At 41.3% G+C, this 23,870-nt stretch overlaps 1 protein-coding gene across 1 annotated transcript; it reads right to left on the minus strand.

Moving 5' to 3' along the window:
- Positions 1-22,097: 22,097 nt before the first annotated feature.
- Positions 22,098-23,506, minus strand: TUSC1 (tumor suppressor candidate 1). Its single transcript, XM_038402429.2, has one exon. It carries the CDS (start codon positions 23,450-23,452, stop codon positions 22,871-22,873), a length of 582 nt encoding a protein of 193 aa, XP_038258357.1. The 5' UTR covers positions 23,453-23,506; the 3' UTR covers positions 22,098-22,870.
- Positions 23,507-23,870: the final 364 nt, after the last annotated feature.

Consider the following 23,870-nt stretch of genomic DNA (forward strand, 5'->3'; position numbering starts at 1 on the left):
AAGCACACAAAACTAGAGTGTAACCGGAATGTCCCATTACATCATTAACTACAAGAGTGACTGGGTGAGGAAAGTATAGGAAACTGATTTTTGTCTTCTTGTTTGGTTCACGAAATTCACTTGCTTTTGGTATTATTATGCAATACATTTTTAAGTATCCCTGCTTGTCTTTCTGGAAAGATACTTGCTCAATGTAACTCCAAGAATTGCTCATGCATGAATCATGGTTCTTGGAACTGCCCAGACAACAAAGTGTGTTCTCCAGCAGCAGCATTAGGTAGGCAAAGAGTCAGCTCTTTCCCTTTCTTGGCTGGGTAGCACAGGTTCAGAAAGGGCACCAGCTGGGGGGGGTCCCACTGTTGTAATGTGTAGCTCAATTCAAATAGAAAATTCAGGACAAGACTGAAAAGAAGCCTGTTACCCAATTCCCTCAGGTAAAATACTCAATGATTTATTTTCATACTGGCTTGTTTTTCCTACTCACAAAAAACAAACAAACAAACAAACAAAACCCCTCACACACCCAGAGTCCTTATATTTTTTTTGAAAAAGAATAAAAATAAAACAAACACACACCACATATACCAAAAGAGTCAGGGTGTGGCACTCTCCTGAAAGCGTGTGCCAAACACATATAGTACAGGTAGGATTGTCAATTTTGGCTGGACGTATTCCTGGAGGCTGTGTCACATGACAGTCTTTAATTAAAGATAAATCTTTAACTCCTAGAGGCTCCCGGACAATCCTGGAGGGTTAGCAACCCTAAGTACAGGGCTGGAAATTTTCTCACCACAACGTATGGATAGAGAACTCCACAGAGGTGGTTGTTTTGTTTATTCAAAGTGGGTCCCGAGCAGGCAAATGCCTCTGCACCACATATCTCGGCAGACTTTTCTTGTCGGGGCAAAAATTATCTGCATGAGGCATCGTCCTGGGGATGCTGTCTGACAGACAGACAAGACATGCATGTGAATGCTGCTTTTGAAGCATCATGTGAGTCCACTTAGGGCACTTTTGTAACCCATTTGTGCATTGAGCCAGACTTTACCTCAAGACGCTGAAGGCAATGCCTACATGTGCCAAGTTCTTACTGCAGTGAATGAGGCCCAACATACTAATCTGGAGCCAGAATATGGCTCATGGTCTCTTTCTGACAGTCTGATGAAGAGGCTAAATCTTACCTAATATTTCTCATGTTTTTAGTTTGCTTACATGACTGCCACTTCTATAGCATTGTGCCTGATCCTCCTAGCACTGCACAGTGCTAACTATCAGGTGTGCCCCCCTGCAACAAGTTAAATGCCCAGAAATATGCATCTGGACTGTGCCTTTTATTTGTCATAAAAGTGCTTTGATCATGGGATTTTCTAAAGCACTTACCATTAATGGGAACAGAGTTAAGCCAAAGTCAGTGCTGAGCACTTTTGAAATCCCATCCTGAATGACTTTTGCCAGGGTTTTTTCCATTTCCATTAGCGCTTTTTATTATTAATTATTATTATTATTATTATTTATTTATTGCTTTTAGTAGCAGGAACCCCTTCCTGGACAGCAATTTAAAGAACAGTCCAAAATAATATTTGAAGACTTAAAAACAAAAAACAAAAAACGTTTTGCTGCAGAAAAACTTCTTGGCCAACCTTTCCATTCCTTAAGTACGACCTTACTTTTCTACTGTGTGATGTCTTTTGATTGCAAGAGTCATTATCATGTCATCTCTGATATTAATGTTTGGAATTCCAGGTGCTGTAATGGTCTCTACCTAATGCTTTCATTAAAAAAAAAATCCATAAAGTTAGCCAATCAACAAGACAAATAGTATGCAGTCTATTTTTTTTCCTATTAACACCCTTGCCTTACTCAACTTGTTCATTTATCCTTATGTTTTAAAAGGAGCTCTTAATTACTTCCAGTCCCATTTCAGTTGTAAATGCATCTTTATTGCCATTCTTTCATCAGAATAAATCCTCTGGCCTATACAAAGAGCTGACACTTCACCACTGATTTACAAGTGACCCATTTTTATTAATCAGATGTTTGCACTGGCTTTGTTGCACCTGTAATGCTGTCGCTGATAACTGTTGATGAAGAGCCCCTTTTCCACCTCCTCTCAAAGATGCATATTTTGCATCAATTCACTGTTTGTCAAATGCCACCTTGCAGGAGCAATATCAAATTTTTACTGAGAAAAGGCTGAAGTAAAAACAATACCAGAAAATAATATTAAAGAAACAAGGCTCGATCCTGTTGCCCTTATGTGAATAATTCTATCGAATTCAGTGAGACAACTCAGGAGTAAAGACTGCACGCTAATGCCCTTGTATTGAAATTACTCTTAACATTTCTCTTAACAGTCAGGCTTAGGAGCAGGGCAGGAAGAGGAGAAGACAGAACCGGTGAGTGGGAGATTGCCAGGGCCAACTGCAGTAGAATCCATGGAGCAGGGAAGGAGGACATCTTTACACTTGCACAGCTCAAGAAAACCCACTGCACCAACTTGCTCTCAGTTGTGGGACAGAGGTGTGTGATGAATTTAGCGCTAAGCGAGAGAACCATGGAAAGCTTCCTGTAGCAGTGCTAATGAATCATACCAACTTTTGCTGCACTGTGGATTGGATGCTTGCAGTGCATGCAGCCTTGCGACTGCTGATGGGCCAAGGAGGCAAGGGAGAGGACGAGACGGGGATAAAGAATGAGTTGTGTTTGAAGGAGAGTAAATAGAAGGGAGGAAATCAGTAGATGTTGGGCATTTTTCTTTCTAAATGCTTTCCTTTGAGAATGGGAACTCACTAGATGGCCAAGAAATGAGGATTTCTTGGTCTGAAATACCTGGGAGTTGATTCCAGCAACAGTCACGTTCAAAGAAATGCTCTACATACACCAGCTGAGAATCTACCATGCTGCCAGTGGAGCTCCAGTCACTTCAGAGCTATGCTAATTTACACCAGCTTAGGTTCTGGCCTGCTACAAATAGCAGGTGACGCAAGTAAATAAAGTAGTAGCAAAATTTGGTAACCTTGACAGGTTAAGTTGGAAGAACTGCAGCCATTATATGTAATGCATATCTCTATTAGAGCTCTAGCAGCCTGTTCAACATAGCTCCATTGACACCTTCTGGACTTCTGAATCTCTCTGTCCCCCATTTTTTTTCAACCTGAAGTAGTATTAGAGGCACATTATGACCCAATCCTGGCTCTCCTACACTGCAGTGCAGGGGGCTATGAAAAAAATTGCTTTGTTGTTTGAAATGATCCATATCTGATAATCTACAGTGTTTCTCCCACTGTACCGAACATGATGTTTTCATTCACAAGCTTCTCAGATTGAATCTGGAGGTTCACAGGGCCGGTAAGGTCTGGTTTTTTTTTAAACTCCATTGTTGATTCACATTGGGAAATCAATCCAAAATACAAACTGATTCAATGGCTGCCATTGAAAAGTTCACTTTTTTAAACAGTCACTGCACATTGTGGTAACGTATCCATCAGCCAGCAATGTTGCTCCTCATCTAAAAAAACTAGATAGTACATCAAGCTTGAGTCTTTGTTTGCTCCTCACTAGCTTTAAACACCTGTCCTGAATTTGCAGACTGACATTGAAGAGTAAAAGGGCAAAAATGATGGGCCAACTAAACAGGAAAAAAAACAGAGTCGAATGGCACTTCACCTGCTGATCCTTATAATGTAAGCAAAGGAAACTGCTATGCAAATACAGTCTTTCAAACTATTTAGCTCAGGAGAGTGCACAGAATTTTATTGAGCTGGTGATGTTGTAGAGTAGGCTTTCGAAAAGATAACTGGAAGTATTGTAAAAAATCCTGACTTAGTACATGGACCATTATGATCTAAACAGTCATCACCCAGGCACACATTCAAGTCTTGCCGGACAACAGAATGCTTGCAAGCTTCTCATTGTCCTCATCAGTAATCGGAAAGACTAACGTGGATGAGTTGGACATGTTTGAGCCTGATGCATCTTAAATTAAAGAACCTCCAAATCCACAGCACGTTGCTTGTAGCATGAAAACTAATAAATTGTAGCTTAAGCATTCCAGCAACATAACATGGAGTGTACTAAAAACTTTTTCTGGAACCACTTTTTTCCCTGGAAAATGTATTCAGTGTAATGGACAGAAGCATATATTGGAGCCCCCACTTGCCCCCCAAATGACTTTAATCAGATTTTCACACTTAAGTACATGGCACTGTAAGCCTACAAATATATATGGGTGTTTTATGCATGTGAATGTTATTTATGCACATGGAGTTCAGGAATTTATAAATGTACATAGCCAGTTGAAAACCTTGGGCTGTCTGACCTTGCATACTTTTATGTATGATATTTCAATGGACTATTCAAATGCTTATTTGCAGACCCTTATCCCCATTTAAACATGGAGACGTACAATTTGTACATACACACTCACTTAGCATGTAAAAATTAAGTGAACCAAAACACAAAAGAGTGAGATCCCAGAATAATCAATCAGAGCTATTAGGGCTCCAAATCAGAAAATACAGGGACTTGAACCAGGATCTCCCATATGCCTAACTACTGGGCTATTGCCTATTCAAGGGTGGGTCGTCTTCTTGTGTTTTCCTTTTTTGTTTGGGGGGGGGGGTTAAAAAAATTCCTAAAATCTTGTTTTCATTCCAATCTGGAATAAAAACAAAATTCTGAAACCTTGAATGTTTTTCCCCCCTCAAAATGGAGTTCTTGTTTTCTGGCCAGCCGAAATCACTGACTACAGTTCAGCCATGGTCATTAATGGTCAAGAGTTATTGCCAGCTGAAGGCTGTTTCATAATCTGTGTGGAATGAGTTAGTGGTCTCAGCCCAGATCATAGCTAACAAGATGCCACATCATGAAACTCTACTACATTTAGCACCCCTTGCTGGCTCCCTCCTAAGATAGACAGAGACTAAATTCTCTCACCCACTCCTGTCCCAAGAGAAAATCGCTCTGAATCAGAATGAGAAAAGGACGGGGGAAGCTTGCACTGCTGTGGACCCATGCTGCAGTACCTATTTTGGAGAAAAGATTTAAGTCTTCTGTGCTGTCAATCTGGCACTTTAATGAGCACGATATTCTTGTAACAAAATGTGCCAGCGATATCACAGGTTCTTAATATCTAATTTATAAGAAGTTTAATTCAATTCATTTTTGGCATAGTAACAATACAAAGGCTAGTTGCTGATTTGAAGTCATTTGCTATTCCTCCTCTTTTTTCTGACAGTCCTTCTACTGGATATACAGCATCCAATTATATGATCTCAATGACAATGCTTATCTTAAATACTCAGTTTGTAATTGCAAAAGTAAAAGCCCACCTCTAAATGCCATAATATTGTCATTTTTACTTTATGAACTTTTAGCAATGTATGGAATGATTGAGTTGTTTCTCCCAGAAGTTTAATATGTATTAGAGTTTATTTTAATTTTACCACATGTATAACGTTTGTTCAAATCAATTAAGTTAAAGACTAAGTGTTCAACTGTCATTTCATTATCATTAAAGTCAACATCTTCAGCAATATGCATTTATGAAGGCAATGAGACTTAATATGAACCCTTAATGATGGATATTGCTTTAGTGGCATACAGTCCATTAACAAAGAAATCTTACAAAGGTTTAAAACAGCCACAGAAGACATTTTCAAACATGCATAGTAAGGATTTTTAACTCCATAAACATTTGACAGTTAAGTTACAGATTTTTGTAACATGCAAACCTTCCTACAAATATAACAAACAACAAAGATTTTAGGGCCGAATCCAACTCCCAGCGAAGACAATATAAAGACTACCACTAACTTCAATAAGTGTTGGACAAAGCCCTTACATATTAAGACCCTGATCTTGCAAACAGTTACTCACATGAGTAAAAGTATCTTTGCAGGATCAGACCCTAAGCACACAGCCGTGGGCTTATGTGGGTAAAAACTATCCATACATATGTGGATATACTTAAGGACAAGATAATCAGCTTTTCCAAGGAGGAATGGTCATCTGTTAGCAATACCAGGATACTGAATCCCCTTTTTCAAATGCCAGGGCCCTGGATAAGATGTACCAGTGATTATCTCTACCTTTGAATTTCTACATAGCATACCTATGTATTGGAATTCAGTGGTTCTGTTTAGTCTTTTTTCTGTGTTAGAACTGATTGTCAATATAGTCACTATTTTGTTCTCCAGATTTTCACCAATAACTTTTCTACATAGGAATGGTTATTATTTTTACCTTTGTAAAAGAAAATCTTTCTATTCCAAGCAATAAACTCTGTGGATGAGATTTTCCAATAAATAAAAATATAAATGGGGGTGGGGGGGGGAATCAGGCACTTCAGACAGTTGGGTGCCCAACTGCCATTGAGAGTAGTTGTTGACTACCTCCTGTAGAAATTTTTTGATGATCCTACCCATTATATACTGTGTGGATGATCTTCATTTCTGTGAAGAGGAGCCATACTAGATATACACATCACTAAACACCTCGAAATAGGACATGAGATTTAGATGGCTCTTAAGTCTCATATGGATCTTCTGCACAGGGCAAAGATCCAGCCTGCATGCATGTATTTTGGGAAAATGACAAACATAAAGCATGAATATGGGCAGAACATATAAAGCAGAGCCAGTATCCCATTAACTCTTGTGCTTTCGGTTACCTTCTTCACTATCTAGTCTATCTGGTTCCGATATCACTCATTTCTGTGTAGCTACACATCACTGAACACACATATACCTACCTGGTTAAAGTCTCTCAAAAATGAGAATGGTTACTTTGTTGTACATTTTCTTCCCTCTTTCTCCCCACCCCCTTTAAAACATCTTGATTATTGCTCTCTGAGCCTGATCCGACACGCTGCTGAGCATCCTCAATGACAATTGAGCTAAATGGAATTGGAAAGCGCTGAGGGACTTCAGATCTCCTTTATTCTGTGGGATTTGACAGTGCTCCATACCTCACAGGCTGAGGCTCTATGCAGTAAATACACATCAACATCCGTCACCATGACCCTATTAGGATCACTCAATCTCCCTCCCCGTATCCTTGCCCTATACACACACACACACACACACACACACACTACAGTGTTTGAGAGCAGAACATACCCCATGGTTGTCTTTCACTAGAATCCTTGCTCTTCAAAAGCAAGTGACCATCTTGAAGCTCCGTGATCTATTCCCCCAGTCCCCAGGTCTATTACTTTTTAAATACTTGCTATTAATTTTAAATGAACATGACTGAAAGTGATATTCACTAAATGTTTTGGAAATTTTCCAACTTAACCTACTTTAATACTTAATTGGAATATGCCTTAGGCACTTAACATATATTAGCCTTACACTCATGGTTGTTTAGCTTTGCATAGGATGAAGGAAAATTGTAAACAGCATGCCTTTTGAGACTGGATAGTGCACGTCTAAGGTTAATGAAAGTGACCTTTACACAAACATGTTACTGTCAAATACAAATATAAATAAAACACTTGTCACTATCAGGAGACAATTTTGTTATTTAGCTTTTTCTTGGCCCTCCTCCATGGAATCAGTATTGCCTTCTCTTCCCGGCTGATTTTGGTTTAAAGCTCATACTTTAGACAGAAGTTGGGCCACCAAGTGCAAGCACATAATGGCAAGTCTTTACTCAAGTGAAACTCCCACCAAAGACAAGGAGTGTTTTGCCTGAATAATGACTTCAGAATTTGGCCAGTCATTTGTTTTCATTTTCCTCCCTCTATTTCCAAGCTGTCATGTCTGTTCTCTGATACTCAAAATTTGAGTACCGTATTTGAGTACTGAGTTTCCAAGGGTACAGCTGTTAAAACAATATTCAGTGGAACCAGGTGATTGTGAAACTCAGTTTGCAATGAAGTGAAAGGAAAGTATTACTTTGGCTCAGTGTAACTCAACAGTTTCACTCCACTTAACCTTTTTTTTCTACCTGTAAGAGTGTTCCCCTCAAACTGCAGTCCTACTCTGAAAAAGGTTATGAAAAGCAGATATCTTCTCACTCAATAGATCTGTGTATTGTGATTCATTTCTGGTAACTATAGTTTACTTCTGTTAGCCCTGAAGAGCTAAATCAGAGATATAGAGGTGTGAAGTTCTTAAAAGAAAGACTGGATGTTTGTTTAGCAATTCAAACTATAAGTGGAATCTGCAGCCACCTAATCATGGGATTGATGGGTCTATGAAGTACAATTCTCAGCTTGATCCAAGCTCATTAAAATAAATGGAATGACTCGCACTGACTTCAGACAAATTTTGGATCAGGACCTCTAACATCCTGTGTATGTTACATGAACTCTTTTGCAAATACTGCAGTTGGCGAGCATGGAATTCTGACAGCCTAGAGATACGTATATTATGTTAGTGCAAAGCTCCGTTATATCTTCAATGCACTACACAGGAGTCGTGGAGATCAGAAAAAACTTCAAATCTGCCATACACTCAGTTAGCCTCATCACTGGCCAGCATGGGGAAAAGGAAGAAGAACAATCCCCGCAGTCTCTGCTGATCCACCTAGTGGATTGGGGAATAGGCCAGAGACCTTCTCCTCTGGTGGAACCCACGGTCCAGGTCAACTCCTCTGGTATCAAGTAGGGAGTTGGGGAAATGAGGGATGGGTGGAACCTGAGCCTAACCTCTACTCCGGGTTCCAGCCCAGGGCCCCGTGGACTGCAGCTGTTTACAGTGGCTCCTGTAACAGCTGCATGATAGTTACAACTCCCTGGGCTACTTCCCCATGGTCTCCTCCTAACACCTTCTTTATTCTCATCACAGGACCTTCCTCCTGATGTCCAATAATGCTTGTATGTCTCAGTCTTCCAGGAGTACACCTTCTCACTCTCAGCTTCCTGCGCCTCTTGCTCCCAGCTCCTCACATGCAGGCACACCACAAACTGAAGTGAGCTCCTTTTTAAAACCCAGTTGCCCTGATTAGCCTGCCTTAATTGATTCTAGCAGCTTCTTGATTGGCTGCAGGTGTTCTAATCAGCCTGTCTGCCTTAATTGTTTCCAGAAAGTTCCTGATTGTTCTGGAACCTTCCCTGTTACCTTACCCAGGGAAAAGGGACCTACTTAACATTAGGCTAATATATCTGCCTTCTATCACTCTCCTGTAGCCCTCTGGCCTGACCCAGTCACACCACCAACTCTGAAATTCTAGAGTTTGGGAATATAAGCAAATGCTACTTATTACAAACCCTCCTCAAAACAAAATTAAAGAGTTTGTGGTGTTTAAACTTAATTAAAAAAAAATTGAAAATTTCCCAAAAATCTTCCCAATCACTATTAAAGAACAACCTCTTACCTCTAAGCCCTATAATAGCTCCCACTCCTAGTTTATCGTATAAATCAAAGAATCCTTCCTCAGTCGTTATCTACTGGTACACTTGGGACTCAGAAAGTACTTTTTTCAAACTAATGAGTTAGCAAAAATACATGAGGACTTGTGCAGGATAAACAACATGATGGTACTCCCAAGACCTTTTATGAAATACCTCTGCAAACTATCTCACCTTAGCATCAATGAAAATGGTAATTTTCCATCACTGTGTGCATCTAATTTTAATTGTTCTGTGGTGTTCAGTTTAAAATCCCAGACCTAACATGTCAGAAGATTTAAAATCTGAAGAAAAATAAAAGGGGGAGGAGAGTGGCCATTATTTAACACAAAAAGTAATATCATTTCTAATTATCAAATCAGTCATGGGCAGAAATTTTTTTTGGATAGGTTTGAACAATGAAGGCTGTCAAATAAAGCACCAAATGCTTTCCTTATCACCTTGAAAAGTGACAAATCAGGTTCAGTTAGAATGTAGCAGTGTCAGATCGTGAATAGCCACATGTGCCCACATGACTTTACCTTTGAAGTCCTCAAGTTTATTAGCACATTAAAAAATGCACATCTATTCCCTTTTGTTTCCCAAACCTGAACACTTTGAAATGCGTAACTCTTTACGCGAATGGAGACACAGAGCCAAATCCTCTAGCTGATTTGTGCTGCTCCAGCAATGGAAAGCCACCTTACACTGCTGCAGGAGAATATCACTTGTGTCGCACAGAGCTGGTTTATGCCCAGACCCTGCAATTAACTCCATGCTGCCAGATCCCTGTGCCATCTTAGGATCCCAGTGACTCTAGGGGGGCTTCAAACATACTCAGGAATCTGCCCATGCACAGCATCTTGAAGGATCGAGTCTACAGTGGCTCTACATCATCCCTCTACTCGATCCAACACTCAGGGACCACGGGGTACGCCTGTGATCTACGGCTGCTAGAATGACCCTTTGGAACTGAAGGAAGCAGAGCACAACTCCAGTTAGAGAACGTAGTTCCTGGCTGTCTCCAAGAAGAAGGAATATGCTTATCTTTTAGAACTCAAAGGAGGCCAAAACTGGCAAGAGAATTGTCAGCTGGGCATTCAGGCAGAGCAAAAGAGGTGTACAATTTCCCCACTAACGGGTGCCCCTGGGTGCTTCAAGGACATTGACCAAGATCAAGGGGAGCATAGGGAGCATTTTGAAATATGGGTCTCATTCTCTCACTTATTCCTAATTTACAGCAGTGAAATTCCATGCAAGTGAATGGAGTTACACAAGCTGACTCAAAAATTCTGTTGTGCAGTGCTCATATTCAGCATTTGTATCCAAATATCAGGCCTACGTCCAACAATTAGTCCCACACATCTCTCTGAACACTAAATGAAACTGTGTTTTAAATAAACAAATATGAGAGCTTTGCTTAAAAAAAAATATTCCCATGCTGACAAAGTAGATTCATTGATTCCTGGCTGGCATTGCATAGATATTACTCAAACCAGTCTTGTACCTGGTGAACAGGACTAAGCTCTCTAGCAAGTGGGATAACTACAGACAGTGAATATAAAAGACATCTATAAGTTTGAAGCTCTAAAATAAGACAGGGCTCACCAGAGCTGTCCAGGGGATATTGTAGAAGCATCTTACTGTACCTATAAAGACAATAAACCTTTAATATATTTGGGTCAAGAGAGGTTAGGAAATTTTCTTTTCAGCAATCAACATTTTTAAAAATATACACAGTCAGCAGCAGACTGAGAAATGTCCTTCTGCAGAAGCTCTGTAGCTACGCATAACAATTTTACAGCTGGTTACAGGTTATGAGTTCAGGAAATGAAATGCAGACAATCTGAGAAATAAAAATAGCCTGATGCAATATTTGTAGAGTGCTTTGAGTATTTTATTTCATTTCACCATTTTAATGGTTAATCGAAAACTGTAACAAATTTTTATGCTAAGTTTCTTACACCATATTATCTGGATCCCCTCATCTCCATTTACTGCTTCAGCACAGCAAGACTTCCCCAGACATTAAGAAACTGCACTTGCTTATAATTCTTCTCTTTATGAGACTTTTAAGTTGAGTGCTGCACACACAATTTTCTCACTCACTTTATCACCAGTTCTTGGGCAGACAGAACTAATTTTAGTAACGACCATTGTCCAGCGGACACACAACATCAGAATTAGATTCTGTTACTCCAAAAGGACCACATTCTGCTCATCTTTCTCATGTGAGTAGTCCTATTGGGTTCAATGGTATTTAAGGCACAAGCACATAGCAAATTAGACATATACAATGTATGGAAGATTCTTAATTATAAATACACAGAATAACAGTAAAAAATTTCCATCATATGAGCATCACCTAAGTTTACAAGCAAGTTAACTACAAAGCTAACTGTCTCAGCCCTGGAACTGCACCTAAGGCTTTGCTCTCCATATATATGTAGCTAAGTTAGCTTTGTAATTAACTACCTCATCTCCTGAATTGCACCTAAAGAAAGCTGTGTTGCTGGTTAAAAAGAACTTCCATAGTACACAATTCCTGACTAAACTATTAAAATACAAGTCTTAGAAATAAGGGATCTTACCATATAAAAGGTCTAAGTCAAGTTATACTAGACAGCACACACAAGCAAGAATTTCAAAGATGTTACAAGATGCTACACACGATATCTAAGGTTGTAGGAGGAAAAAAAAAGAGTCTGATGTTAAACCCCAATTCTGCAGCTGACTGCACAGGTGAACCCTTATGTGCAATCAGTTGCAAGATCATGGCCTTATACTGTTTTCTTTGAGTAGTAGTATATGGTCATGAAATTAAAGACTTTTGTACTGCATATACACAAAGAAGCACAGTCAAGATTACATGTAGCAAGACAGACAAAAAAATCTTTACTTGTCCAAAATGACCCAGAATCTCAGACCTTTTCATGGTGACTACAGTGGTTGCAGAAACAAAATATTCTTTTTCCATTATTTCAGCTGGAAGATGTCAGACTCGGAAGTGAGTGTCTAAGAGCAGCTGCCATGTAGTTTTTGATTTTATTTTCCTGAAGAAAATTGTTGGATTAACATCACATCTTGTTGACTGCAGTACTAGTGTAAAGTTGGGAAGTCAATGGGTGTACCATCCATTGAAGTTAATGAATGAGGGAGCCTCTGCTGGAGCAGTGAAAAACAGGTGGGACTATATTATTTATGTATGTTTATTTCAGAAGGGGAGCTAGCAAACTTTTTTGCAACTTGCTTGAACAAAGTGTGCATTAATGAAATGCAAAATGCACTGCTTAGCAGTTGATTAATTTCAGAAATATTAGTGACTTAAATGTTCACACTGAAAATACAGTATTGAGACAGTAGCTATGAGACTGTGCCTCATCTTGTTACAAAGGAGAACGGTTGTGGGTGCATTAGATGAATGTGGCGGGGGGGGTAAGCCCAGATCTCAATGGTCATCCTTTGTTCTAATTTTCAATTTACGGACAGCAGTTGGATGATTTTCACATTTGCTTTCTGCTAGAGAGACTCACGTGATGTAGGTTATCTTTTCTCTTCACCTGGCAAGTGCTTGCTTAGAGGTGATGTTCTTGGTGATGCAGTAGTAGTGATATTAAGGATATTAATTACTAATCATACGAAGGAGATCAAGGTGTTGGTTTTAACCATCTCTCTATTTTGGTCACCTGAGAAACCTTCTCTCCCTCTCTATTCAATATGTCCACAGGTGAAATCAACACAGGCACTCAAAGTGGAGACCCTTCAGTCTAAGAATAAGGATTAAAGGAAAAAACTGGAAAACAGATGCACCAATGAATAAATTAACCCCACAACAATAATCAGATACTCAGATAATCCTATTTCTCCTTTTACAACTAAATAGACTCTCAATCACACAAACAGCATAAAAGTAAAATCAGAGCAATCCCAAGGCCTATATACAGTTTTTGGATCATCTGTGTGGACTGTTCTCTCTTGTGTGAAGTATGACCTAGTGCTTGAGCACTGGACTAGAACTCAGAGACCTGGGTTCTCTTCCCAGTTTGGCTGGACTGCTGGATGAGTTTAGGCAAATCACTGCACCTCCCTGTACCACTGTTCACCCGTCTGTAAAATGGGGATAACTGATATTGAACTCCTTTGTAAAGTACTTTGAGATCTAGTGATGAAAAGCACTATATAAGAGTTGGGTACTATTATGTGAACCCCCATTACCACAATATCTTACAATCCTGAAGGTATTTACCGACCCAGCCTTGTGAAATAGGGAGATACTATTATCCTCATATTACAGATGGGGAACTGAGATGGTACATGATTCACCCAGAATCACACAGGAAGTCTGTGGCAGCGCAGGGACTTGAACCCAAGACTCTCAAGTCCTCAGCTAGAGCTCTAATCACTGGACCAGCCTTACTCTTGTGCTGAAGCTCTCTAGGACTGACCAAAGAAAGATTAAATTTACAATACACAATGGAATAAATGTTATAAGCCTGACTGTTGCTTAGGTGTCTGGTGGGGCTACCGCCTGCCAGGCACCATGTGAACTTTCACATGAATGTGCACCCACAGACTAGGTCTTCATTTGTCCCAGAACCCTTCCTGTCTATCTGAACAGGAGTTAAGCAGTACTCACTGTTGTGTTGTCCCCCTCCAAGGCAGGAAGATTTATCTGGGTGAAGCAGGTCTCTGGGTTGCTAAAGCCCTTGGCTTCCAGCCTAAGGGAAGCCTAACAGATGAAACTAGCAGTCAGACCGCTCTCCTTGGATAGTGGCATTCAAGGAATACTTCCCAATCCAGATTTGCTTGCTTACCTTTCTCCCTACTGTTTTTGGCCCTTTGATTGCTTGGGAAGAAGGGGGACCTGACAGGCTGGCTTCTCTTTACTACTTGTCTCCAGTAGCCATTTTGGAGGCAGTGAGGGTGGTTAAAGAGAAGAGAGACACCTCTTGTCAAGGTGAGGTTAGCTGGACTCTTCTGAGAATTAAAATGGAACTCTCTCTCCTACCCTGGAGAAAACAACTGAGGGTTACAACTCTTTCTGCTGCTAGAAACCAACTCCCCTACCTCCTCCCCAAATAATGGGCCAGGGTAGATTTGCTGTGAGTACCTGAACTGGCCCAGTGTCTACAGGGTGTGGTTGGTTTTCCAAACATGTTAGTCAGGCTGCTGGCCAAGTAACTCCTCCTCTTCCCTAGTCCAGCCCCCACTGTCCAGATTTCACCCACACAGGTTAGGACATCAATTTCTGCATCAATTTCCTTACCTCTACATCTATGCTGCTTCTTCAAAACAGCAAGGAGGCAACACAAAAAAAAATGATGATCATAATAATGATTGGTACTGTGTGTGATTCAACTATTATTGACATTTTATTTCTGCTTTTCTTTTTCTCCCTTTTCCCTTATTGCAATTTAAATGAATAAGGAGGAGGAGAGGGAACTATAGCTCTTATCTACCGGGAGCTTTCCTGGAAGATTCTATAGTCATCAGGAGAGAATTAGTGGGATGACAAGGCAAAAAGAAAAAAAAAAGAAAAAGTTTTGAAAAATTTGTGAAAAATAACAAATCTGGATTAGGGTGAATGTTCACAAGTTCAGCAAAATAAGTTTAGGTACACAAATGCTGACATTTTGCACCTACAACCATCCCAGTGATAAACTGTCTAAAGCCCAGATCTTCCAAGCTTGGTGAGTTAGACCCAGATTTTAAAGATATTTACGTGTTGCTCTGCTCAGGGTTGCAAGGCCAAACGCCCAGATCTTCAGACTTCTAAATTAAATACCTCTAACTCCCATTGATTTCAATGGGAGTTAGATGCATTAATACTTTTGAGGTTTTGCACCTAAATAACTTAGGTGTCCAAGTCTCCTTTTCAGAAGTGATTTTGGCACTGAGGAGCCTACATTTCATTAAAAGTCAACAAGGCTCAGATCCACAAAGGGACTTGGGTGTCTAAATCCCACTGCAAGCCACAAAAACCCTCATTTAGCTGCTGCCTAACCTTGTAGGTGCCTAAACTCACTCATCACCAAAATTTTCATTATAGAGTTCCCTAACTGCCTAAGTTTCTGCCTGTGGACATGCACATTGCTCAGGAAGATAGCTAGACATTTATGTCACACCTAAGCTCCAGCAGGATCCTCAAATCAGGTAAAGACAGGCTATTTTGCCTGTGGGGCTAATTGGGCAGGTGTGTTCTGAGCACAACACACACACAAAATGGCCAGAAAAAAAGCTTAATTACCCTGTTTAACCCAATGGTTAGAGGACTCTCCTGGGATGTGAAAAATCTTGATTCAATTCCTTTCTCTGCCTGACAGACAGAATTCAACAGGTGTTTCCCACCTCTCATAGGTGTGCCCAGCCACTGGACTATGGGATATTCTATGTGAGTCTCCCTCTGTCTCTCCTTTTGAAGCCACTTTGTAAAAATAATTAAATATACGTTAGACCAGACAGAAAGTGAGAATGACTCTATATAGTCTTGGGGTAAAGGATCCCTGTTCAAATCCATTCTCTTATCAGGAAGAAGGAGAACTCAGCCAGGGTCTCCCATATCCCAGGTGAATACCCTAGGCTAAAGGTGTTCAGGAGGCCTTCTCTCCTACAAACACACTCCCATTTTGTGTGTAGGTAGGTACATGTCCTCTCTGTTCTTGCAAGAAACAGCTTAGGTGTCTACAGTGCCTGACTCCAGAAGTGTTTCCAGTCATGGGTCCCTCCTGCCTGGAGTTAGGCACCAAACTCCCTGAGAGAGGCATGACTTAGGGCACACCCCTCTCTTCAGCATCTGCTATTGACCAGCTTAGGTAGCTCCATGCCTAACATGCTGGATTTGTGGCTCCCATTCTCAAGTGCCTCTCTCTCTCCACGCATTTTATAAGGAGCCTAGACAACTAATGCAGGGTTTGTGGATTCCGCTGGGTGCCTAAAAGTTAGGCAGTGCTACATTCAGCATTGCAATGCTCAAGTCCCTTTGTGGATCTAGCCCTGAGCCTTTACCCAACCAAACTGTTCCCAGTCACTATTCCCACTTCAGTTTCTTATTACTAAGAGATTGTTCTGACTGCCTCACACAGGGATAAAGTGTTACTGAACACATACAGGCATGGTTGTGACTGAAGCTGAGGGAAGGGTCCAGAGTTAATGAAAGAATAGGAACAAAGGTGTAGCTAAATTTTTGCAATTAATGTAGAGGCACACCAGCTGTTACACCTCAGTGGATTATTATCTCTATAATTTTCATAAGTAACCATTATTAGTAACAATCATGACCACTAATATATCAGGCATGATATAAAATATGCTTTGCAGCTATATCACCTGGCCTATGATCTACTCAGTGCTTACAACCTAATCAATGGCAGGCTAGCTCAAGCACTTGGATGCGAGATCTTCAAAAAACACCTAGGAGCTGTAAAAGTGACATTGATTGCAGTACTTTTCCTTTTCAGGTTAATACTGAGATAATGCTATAGAGCATGGGGGCCAAGAAGCACTGTGCTAAAACAGGTGCCAAGTTTCAGAAAGGATGTAAAACAGAGGTCTTGCCCACGTGTGATCATTAAAAAAAGGTCCGACCCACTCACAGTCTACAGTACTCATAGGAGCGCTGCTATCCACACAAATTTCATCTGAAGTAATTGGTCCTAATGAATGCTATTGCTAATAGTCTCAGCCAATGCTAGGGACGGGATCCACAAAAGGACTTAGGCATTGTAATGCTGAGCATCAAGCCCAATGATTTCCCCTGTGGATAAATATTTAGTCATTGGACCAGAGAGAGAGAGAGAATGGGAATTACTCTATTACCCCATGAGTAGGGCATGCATCTGGTAGGTGGGAGACCTTGGGTCCAGTCCCCCTGCTCTTTCATAATTTTCCACTGTAGAAGAGCTTCAACAGGAGAGACTGACAGAGCACCACAGCAAAACATCCCATAGCTCAGTAGTTAGAGAACTCTCCTGAGAAGTAGGACGCCCCATTCAAATCCTCTCTTTTGTCTGCTGGCAGAAATAGGGGGACTTGACTGGACCTCCCACATCCCAGGTGAGTGCTCTCACCACTTGACTATAAGTTTAAGGTGGGCCATTCCTTCTCCAGCTGTATTTTGAATGAGACCCAATCTAGTAGGCACCCTGAAAATACACCAAATGCCTACCTTCCCCTCGTTTGTTACAGTTAGATACCCAGATGACTATAGGAAGACAGCCGTGTGATGCGTGACAGCAGATACCCAGAGACTGAAACATAGGTGTATATGACATTTTTACCCTGAAAAACTTTAGGCACTTAAACTCACTTGGTGCTTAAAGGACTGGCAAGAGTTTTATGGAGCACAGTGGAGCCAAAATCAGGATTTAGGTGCTTACAGCTGGAGTTTAGACACTTAAGAACTTTTGTAGATCCCATCCTACATCGGTATGAAGACTCAACTAGGTTCTCATTGTAATGGATTTTCCTTCAGGAGCTTGCAGTCACTGCATGCCACGTCTGTGTTGCACACGACAAAGTACTTTTTCCCCAGTGATGATAGTCTGACACTTTTTCCCATTTAAGTTTACACCTTACATCCAATTTAAATCTTTTCATTAAATTTAACTACTTTAAACATAATTCAATAGCTTTACTTCAGTGATACATAATGAAAGGAAAGCATACAAGAATCACATATGTTCTTTTTCTGAGGTATGCAACTATTCTCTCTCCTTTACTGCCACCCTACCCATTTTGTGCTGACACTGACCCCTTCCTCCTCCTCCATAGTCACTCCTCCAACAACCACTCTACAGCCTCTCTTATCACTCTTCTAGTCTTTTGCTATTCTAGCTCAGTCCTGCTCTAGTATGCATGAAGCTGGTAGACAGAACAACGAGGGGTTCAGTAGAACTGGTCAAGGAGAAATATTAGTAGCAAAAATTTAAACAAAATAAACCTTTTGTATATTTTATACAATAAAATTTTAGCATATTACTATTTTAATTGTAACAAGGTCTGATTTTTTGAGGAAAGGAGTTTCATATGGAGCAGCAGTATATTATAGTAACTGTATAGGCACAATTACTTTATCACAACTCGCAAAGCTCCAAGCCAATATTTTAATTTTAAACCATCACTTTCAGCAGTCTGTTTTGAACAGTGACTTTCCATATAGCTTACAAATTAATGGTGTAAGTAGGAAGTAGGTACAAATAAATTGATACAGGACAGAGAGGAGATTGTGAAAAGGGAAGCATAAGACTACTTCTTTCATAGGAGGGTAAGTGAACTAAACTAATCGGAACTGCTTTAGTTTATCACAAAGACATTTAATTTATTTCATTATACTCTGTGGGCAAGTTAAAGCACGCCAAGGCCTTAACATATTCAAGGATATGAGTGTAGCGGACAAAGGCTCCTTCAGAAAGCAATATTTAATAAAACCAAGTAGGTCTCAGAAGAGTCGTAGAATGTATATTAACTATGGCACCAACACTTGAGATATTCTGTTCATAAGCATGTGTTTTAAAGTAATTGCCATCGCACGCACACATCCCAAAAATGATTTTAATGTAGGTATGGATATAGCTTCTGGTGAATCTTTTTTTGGGGGGTGAGGCCAGAGAAATGGAGAGGCCACAAAAGAGATGGATAACGAACAGTACACAGGTAAGGCGGCTAAATGTTCATGTAAGAAACAAGAGACATTTTTTCATTAGTCACTTGAGGGAGGATTCTCTGCTCCTTGAAGTCTTTAAACCACGATTTGAGGACTCCAATAGCTCAGACATGGGTGAGGTTTTTCGTAGGAATGGATAGGTGAGATTCTGTGGCCTGCATTGTGCAGAGGGTCGGACTAGATGATCAGAATGGTCCCTTCTGACCTTAGTATCTATGATGGGAGATGGCAAATCTACACCCAGATCAAAAGGTTTTCATTTTTCCAAATGGAGTGGGATATTTCAGCAAGTGAGTTAAAATACCTCAATTTGTTTTTCAAGTTTTGTAAAACACATTTTAATAAAGTTATTTAGCTAGAATAATCAAGTTTCATTATTTATTCTGATCAATTTACACAGAGAAACAGAAGCCTAAGTATGAAAAAACCCTACGATTATAGAAGTCTGATTTTCCTCTAAATTCTTCACACATGGTACTACAAAATACCGTATGTGAATCATAAGGCAGCCAAAAAAAGTGTGTGCATTTTGTTCTAAAGAGAGATTTAAAAAAAGAGAGGGAAGTGATTCACTGGTTCAGGGAGTTACAGATGATTATGGCAACCAAAATGAGAAAGCACCTTTCCCCGCCAAATGTTTGAGGGAGGCATGGAGGAAAGGAAACTAGAAGGATATAGAATCAAGTTTTGAAAACTAGGCGGGCAATTTTTAATTGTATGAAAAAACAAATAAATTAGAGAAGATAAGGAAAAAATGGGGGTGGCACAGCTCCATTTACAGAAAATAGTCTGGAGACGACATTCTGCAAAAACCCCCCCCCCCAGAAAAACATTTAGTCAAAGAGCAGGTATTCAATAAGAACATAAATGTGGAAGTGCAATAGCCAACGCCAGGCACAATAAAAGACAACTGAGGATTCCACAGCAAGTAGATCAAGAGAAGAATGAACACTGGGAATGTGCTGAAGACAGTGATAGACAGACTTAAACATGGGAGTTGAAGAAAGTAAAAAATGTAAGATCTAGGACAACTATGATTTCTGGTCCTGAGTAGACATCTAAAGTCTAAATTACTGAGAGTGAGAGAAGAACCAGAGATATAGGACTAAGAGAATCAAAACAGAAAGACCAAGCAAGTTTAGAAAGGGGGAAGGTTAGGTATCCTATAAAATTGTAACATTCCTTCCCATCACCTTAAAGTCTTGCTGCTGTGAGTTCTAACATGAAAAATATCATCAAGATTATTCTTGTACCAGTGACGACCACAAGGATTTTAAGGTAAATTACATTGCACTAGAGCCTGAAATAAGTTACTGTTGCTATGGTATTAAAAGACAATTTTAATATTGAAGATTGTTAAGAGCCTGCTCTTGCAGCTCTTAGCAATCCTGGTAATCCAACAGGAGTCACATCTTCATCAATCTTTATCCAATGTGTTCCAATAGCAAGAGACACCACCACCACCGGGGTAGATCCTTAGCTAGTGTAAACTATCATAACTGACCTGAAGTCAACAACAATTTATACCAGCTAAAAATTTGACCTTGAGTGTACTAACGTTAAATAATGCTTGAAAGACTTACGTATTTCAGCAGACCTCTAGTATGAAATCAGAGTCCCACTAGAATAGAAGCTCCTGGGTGAATTTTGTTTGAGCTTTCTAAGCTGCAGGCCAGACCTACATATTACATTTTAGAACCAATGATCCTTCTATTTGAGTTCACTTTGTTTATCCATTAAATCTCTTAAAAGGTATGCATCAGCTATATAAACTTACCTATAATATTTAAATACCTTCCTTTATGGTAATAATTAACTTCTCTCACCATATCTGAGAACTGCAATATCCAATTTGATTGACTGTCTTGAAAATGGAACATGCTGTGAATGAACTGTGGCACACTGAATAAAATCCTGGCATCAAGGCCCTAATGCCTAGAGCAACATTTTGTCTTAAGAAATAATTTCCTGTGTTCAGATGTTTTCCACCATTATATTGCAACAACACACTATCATAGAATCATAGAAATGTAGGCCTGGAAGGGGCCTTAATACATCTACTCAAGTACTATAAGCCTGTATTATACTATTCTTCTGCTAAACCATACAAGTTGCTTGGGCATTTTTCTTTCTAAATTCCTCTTTTCATTTGCACTTTATACATCTACTTTATTGGGAATGGTTCACAGAACACAGTAACTTTTATTTAGAAAACACATTTGGACAGGTCACTGATTTTTTGTGCCCATTGTACATCACTAATATACTTTTATTAGCCAATTTGAAGTGGCTAGTAAGGGTAGTTTCATTCAAAAACTGACATTCTAGAATTCCCATTGAAGACTCAGCAAGATGAACTGCAAAGCAAAAGGTTCCCTTTACACCTATCACATTAAAGGGGTATAATACCCTAAAACTTAATTAAGATGCTTTTTATATATTGATATTGGTTTAATAAACAATTCTGTACATTTTAGATCACAATTAAATTTGTACATTGGATGCTACACAGACTATTTTAAACCTAAATTATATATAAAACAATAGTGAAGTTGGTACAAGCATTCATCTTTTCCCATAAATATATCTAACTCCAAACAAAGTTGAAGTGTGGGGGGTTGTTTTTAAAAAAAAAAAAAAAAAAAAAAAAAAAAAAAAAAAAAGCACCATACATACATACATACATACACCATACATAAAAGTACCATCTTCTCTCAGTCAAGAGTTTGGTAATTAAGTTTTAGGAGACCCATCCCACAAATAGTGGCAATCCAACCCTAACTTTCCTCATTTGATTAGTCCTACTAAAGGCAACGGGACTACTGATGCAAATAATGTTACTCCTATACGTATATGAGGCGGTTCTTTCAGACAGCAAATAGAAACTAAAAATTAAAATAGTGTCCGTTATTTATGTAAGCGAAAAATAGTTTTTACTTAAAACAAAATCTGATAAATAATTGAGTAGCTAGTTTCTTAGAATTTTGAAAAAAGCCTCAGCACCAAAATTTAAGAACTTTAAAGAGTAACTATTTACAGTACAAACAAATAATGTGTATATTATATTTAACTGCATATTACAAATCACATCTAGGCAAAGCGTTTTGGTGTGTCAAGGATTTATTTAGCATGACCTGTGTTTTTATGAATTGGAAGTGCCATGTCCAGATAAATTTTTGCAACAGACAACAATGAACAAATCAATAGTCAAAGATGTACAGAGAACGGAGTTGCAGACGATATCCAATCAATTCAGGAGGATTCCAAGAATTTATCAGCTTTCATTTCAAGTGCTGTCAAAATAAATCTGGCACACAAACTTTTCATTTTTTAAACTGATATACACGGGTACTAAAACCTAGTAGGAGGCTAACACATGTGCCATTGTTGGGTCATCTACAGGGCTACTATGGCCTCGGTGAGATTTGTTCACTCCTGCACAAAGATAACTAGACGCACAGGTCCAAAAATCAAAGCCGAGAAGGCAGACAGGGCAATGCCAGGAGGGGACAACGTCCAGAATCCATTTCTCCCTCTCGGACGAGCCTCTCCTCGACATCCAAGGGCACGAGGCACCTGTTGCCATGAGGCCCTTTCCCGCCTGCTGCGTGGGGCTCCTCGGGGCCTCCTCCAGATGCTGCGGCTTCTCCTGCAGGAAGCTCCCGCCCGTGCCTACTCCTGGGACCCCAAAACCCTGCAGGGCAGAGGCGCCCCGCTGTGAGGCGGCCCCAGGGTGCTGCCAGCTGGGTCCGCCTCAGGCACCAAAGGGTGGGGGCGGTGGAGAGAGTGATGGGGGCCCCCCTCACCCCAGTGATCTGGCTGTGGGGGAGGGGTGGTCCCAAAACCACTGCGGAGCCCAGTCAGCCTCCCCCTGGTTACAGGGGCGGCACCAGGCTCCTCTTCTCCGGCTGCTGCTGCTGTTCCCCGTCCTCCTCCTGCAGCAGCTCCTCTAGCTCCCCGTCCTCCTCCAGCCCGTCCTGGGCCCGGCGCCGCCGCAGCTGCTGCAGGGCCCGCCGGTGCCTCTCCTGCAGCCGCCGCAGCTGGGCCGCGAGCGCCGCTTCCTCCTTCTCCTCCTGCGGCGGCGCGGGGGCGGGGCCGGGGCCGGGCCCGGGCCCGGGCCGGGGCGGCGCGTCGGCCTCCGGGCCGGGCCCCAGCAGCGCCTGGCGGAAGAGGCTGCGGTTCTCCCGGCGCAGGCGGCGGTTCTCCAGCCGCAGCCGCGCGTTCTCGTCCCGCAGCCGCGCGTTCTGGCGCTCGCGCTCCTCGCGGGCCCGCACCGCCTCGCTGTGGCTGGCGGCCAAGTCCGCGTATCGCTCCGCCAGCTGCTGCGGCGAGCCGCCCGCCAGGCCCCGCCAGCCGCCCGCCGCCTCGCCTCCGCCAACGGCCGGCCCCCGGCCCCTCCGCGAGCCCGCGCCGGGCCCGCAGCTCCAGCGCCGTCCAGCACCGCGCATGCGCCTCATCCGTGCTGTGCCGTCGCGGCTCTGGCTCTGGCTCTGGCTCCGCCCGCCTCCTCGGCGCAGCCGCGGAAGTGAGGCGCTTAAGGCTGACGCTGCGATATGCAAACGAGGGGGCGGGGCTATCGGCAGCTGGAGCTGCCCGCTGTCTGTGTGCCTGCCCTTCCAGGGCCAGGGTGCAGGAGGAGCCGCAGGGGAGCCGCCTCTCCCTTTTTAAAATATTTTTTTTTAAATAGCAGAATTCACCCACTAAATCACGTGGGGAAGGTCAGGGCACCTGCTCTGAAAAGGCAGAGCACCAAAACCATCCAGCAAGCCATGCTTTCCGCAATTATTACAGAAGGGTTCCAATTTCTTGGAGCATAAGCTTGCGTGAGCTACAGCTCACTTCCTCAGATGATCATCCGATGAAGCGAGCTGTAGC

Source organism: Dermochelys coriacea, chromosome 5 (genome assembly GCF_009764565.3).
Source record: "Dermochelys coriacea isolate rDerCor1 chromosome 5, rDerCor1.pri.v4, whole genome shotgun sequence".
Lineage (NCBI taxonomy): Eukaryota > Metazoa > Chordata > Testudines > Dermochelyidae > Dermochelys > Dermochelys coriacea.

Coding starts and splice junctions, on each gene's coding strand:
- TUSC1 (XM_038402429.2), bottom strand. CDS start 23,452: ATGAGGCGCATGCGCGGTGCTGGACGGCGCTGGAGCTGCGGGCCCGGC.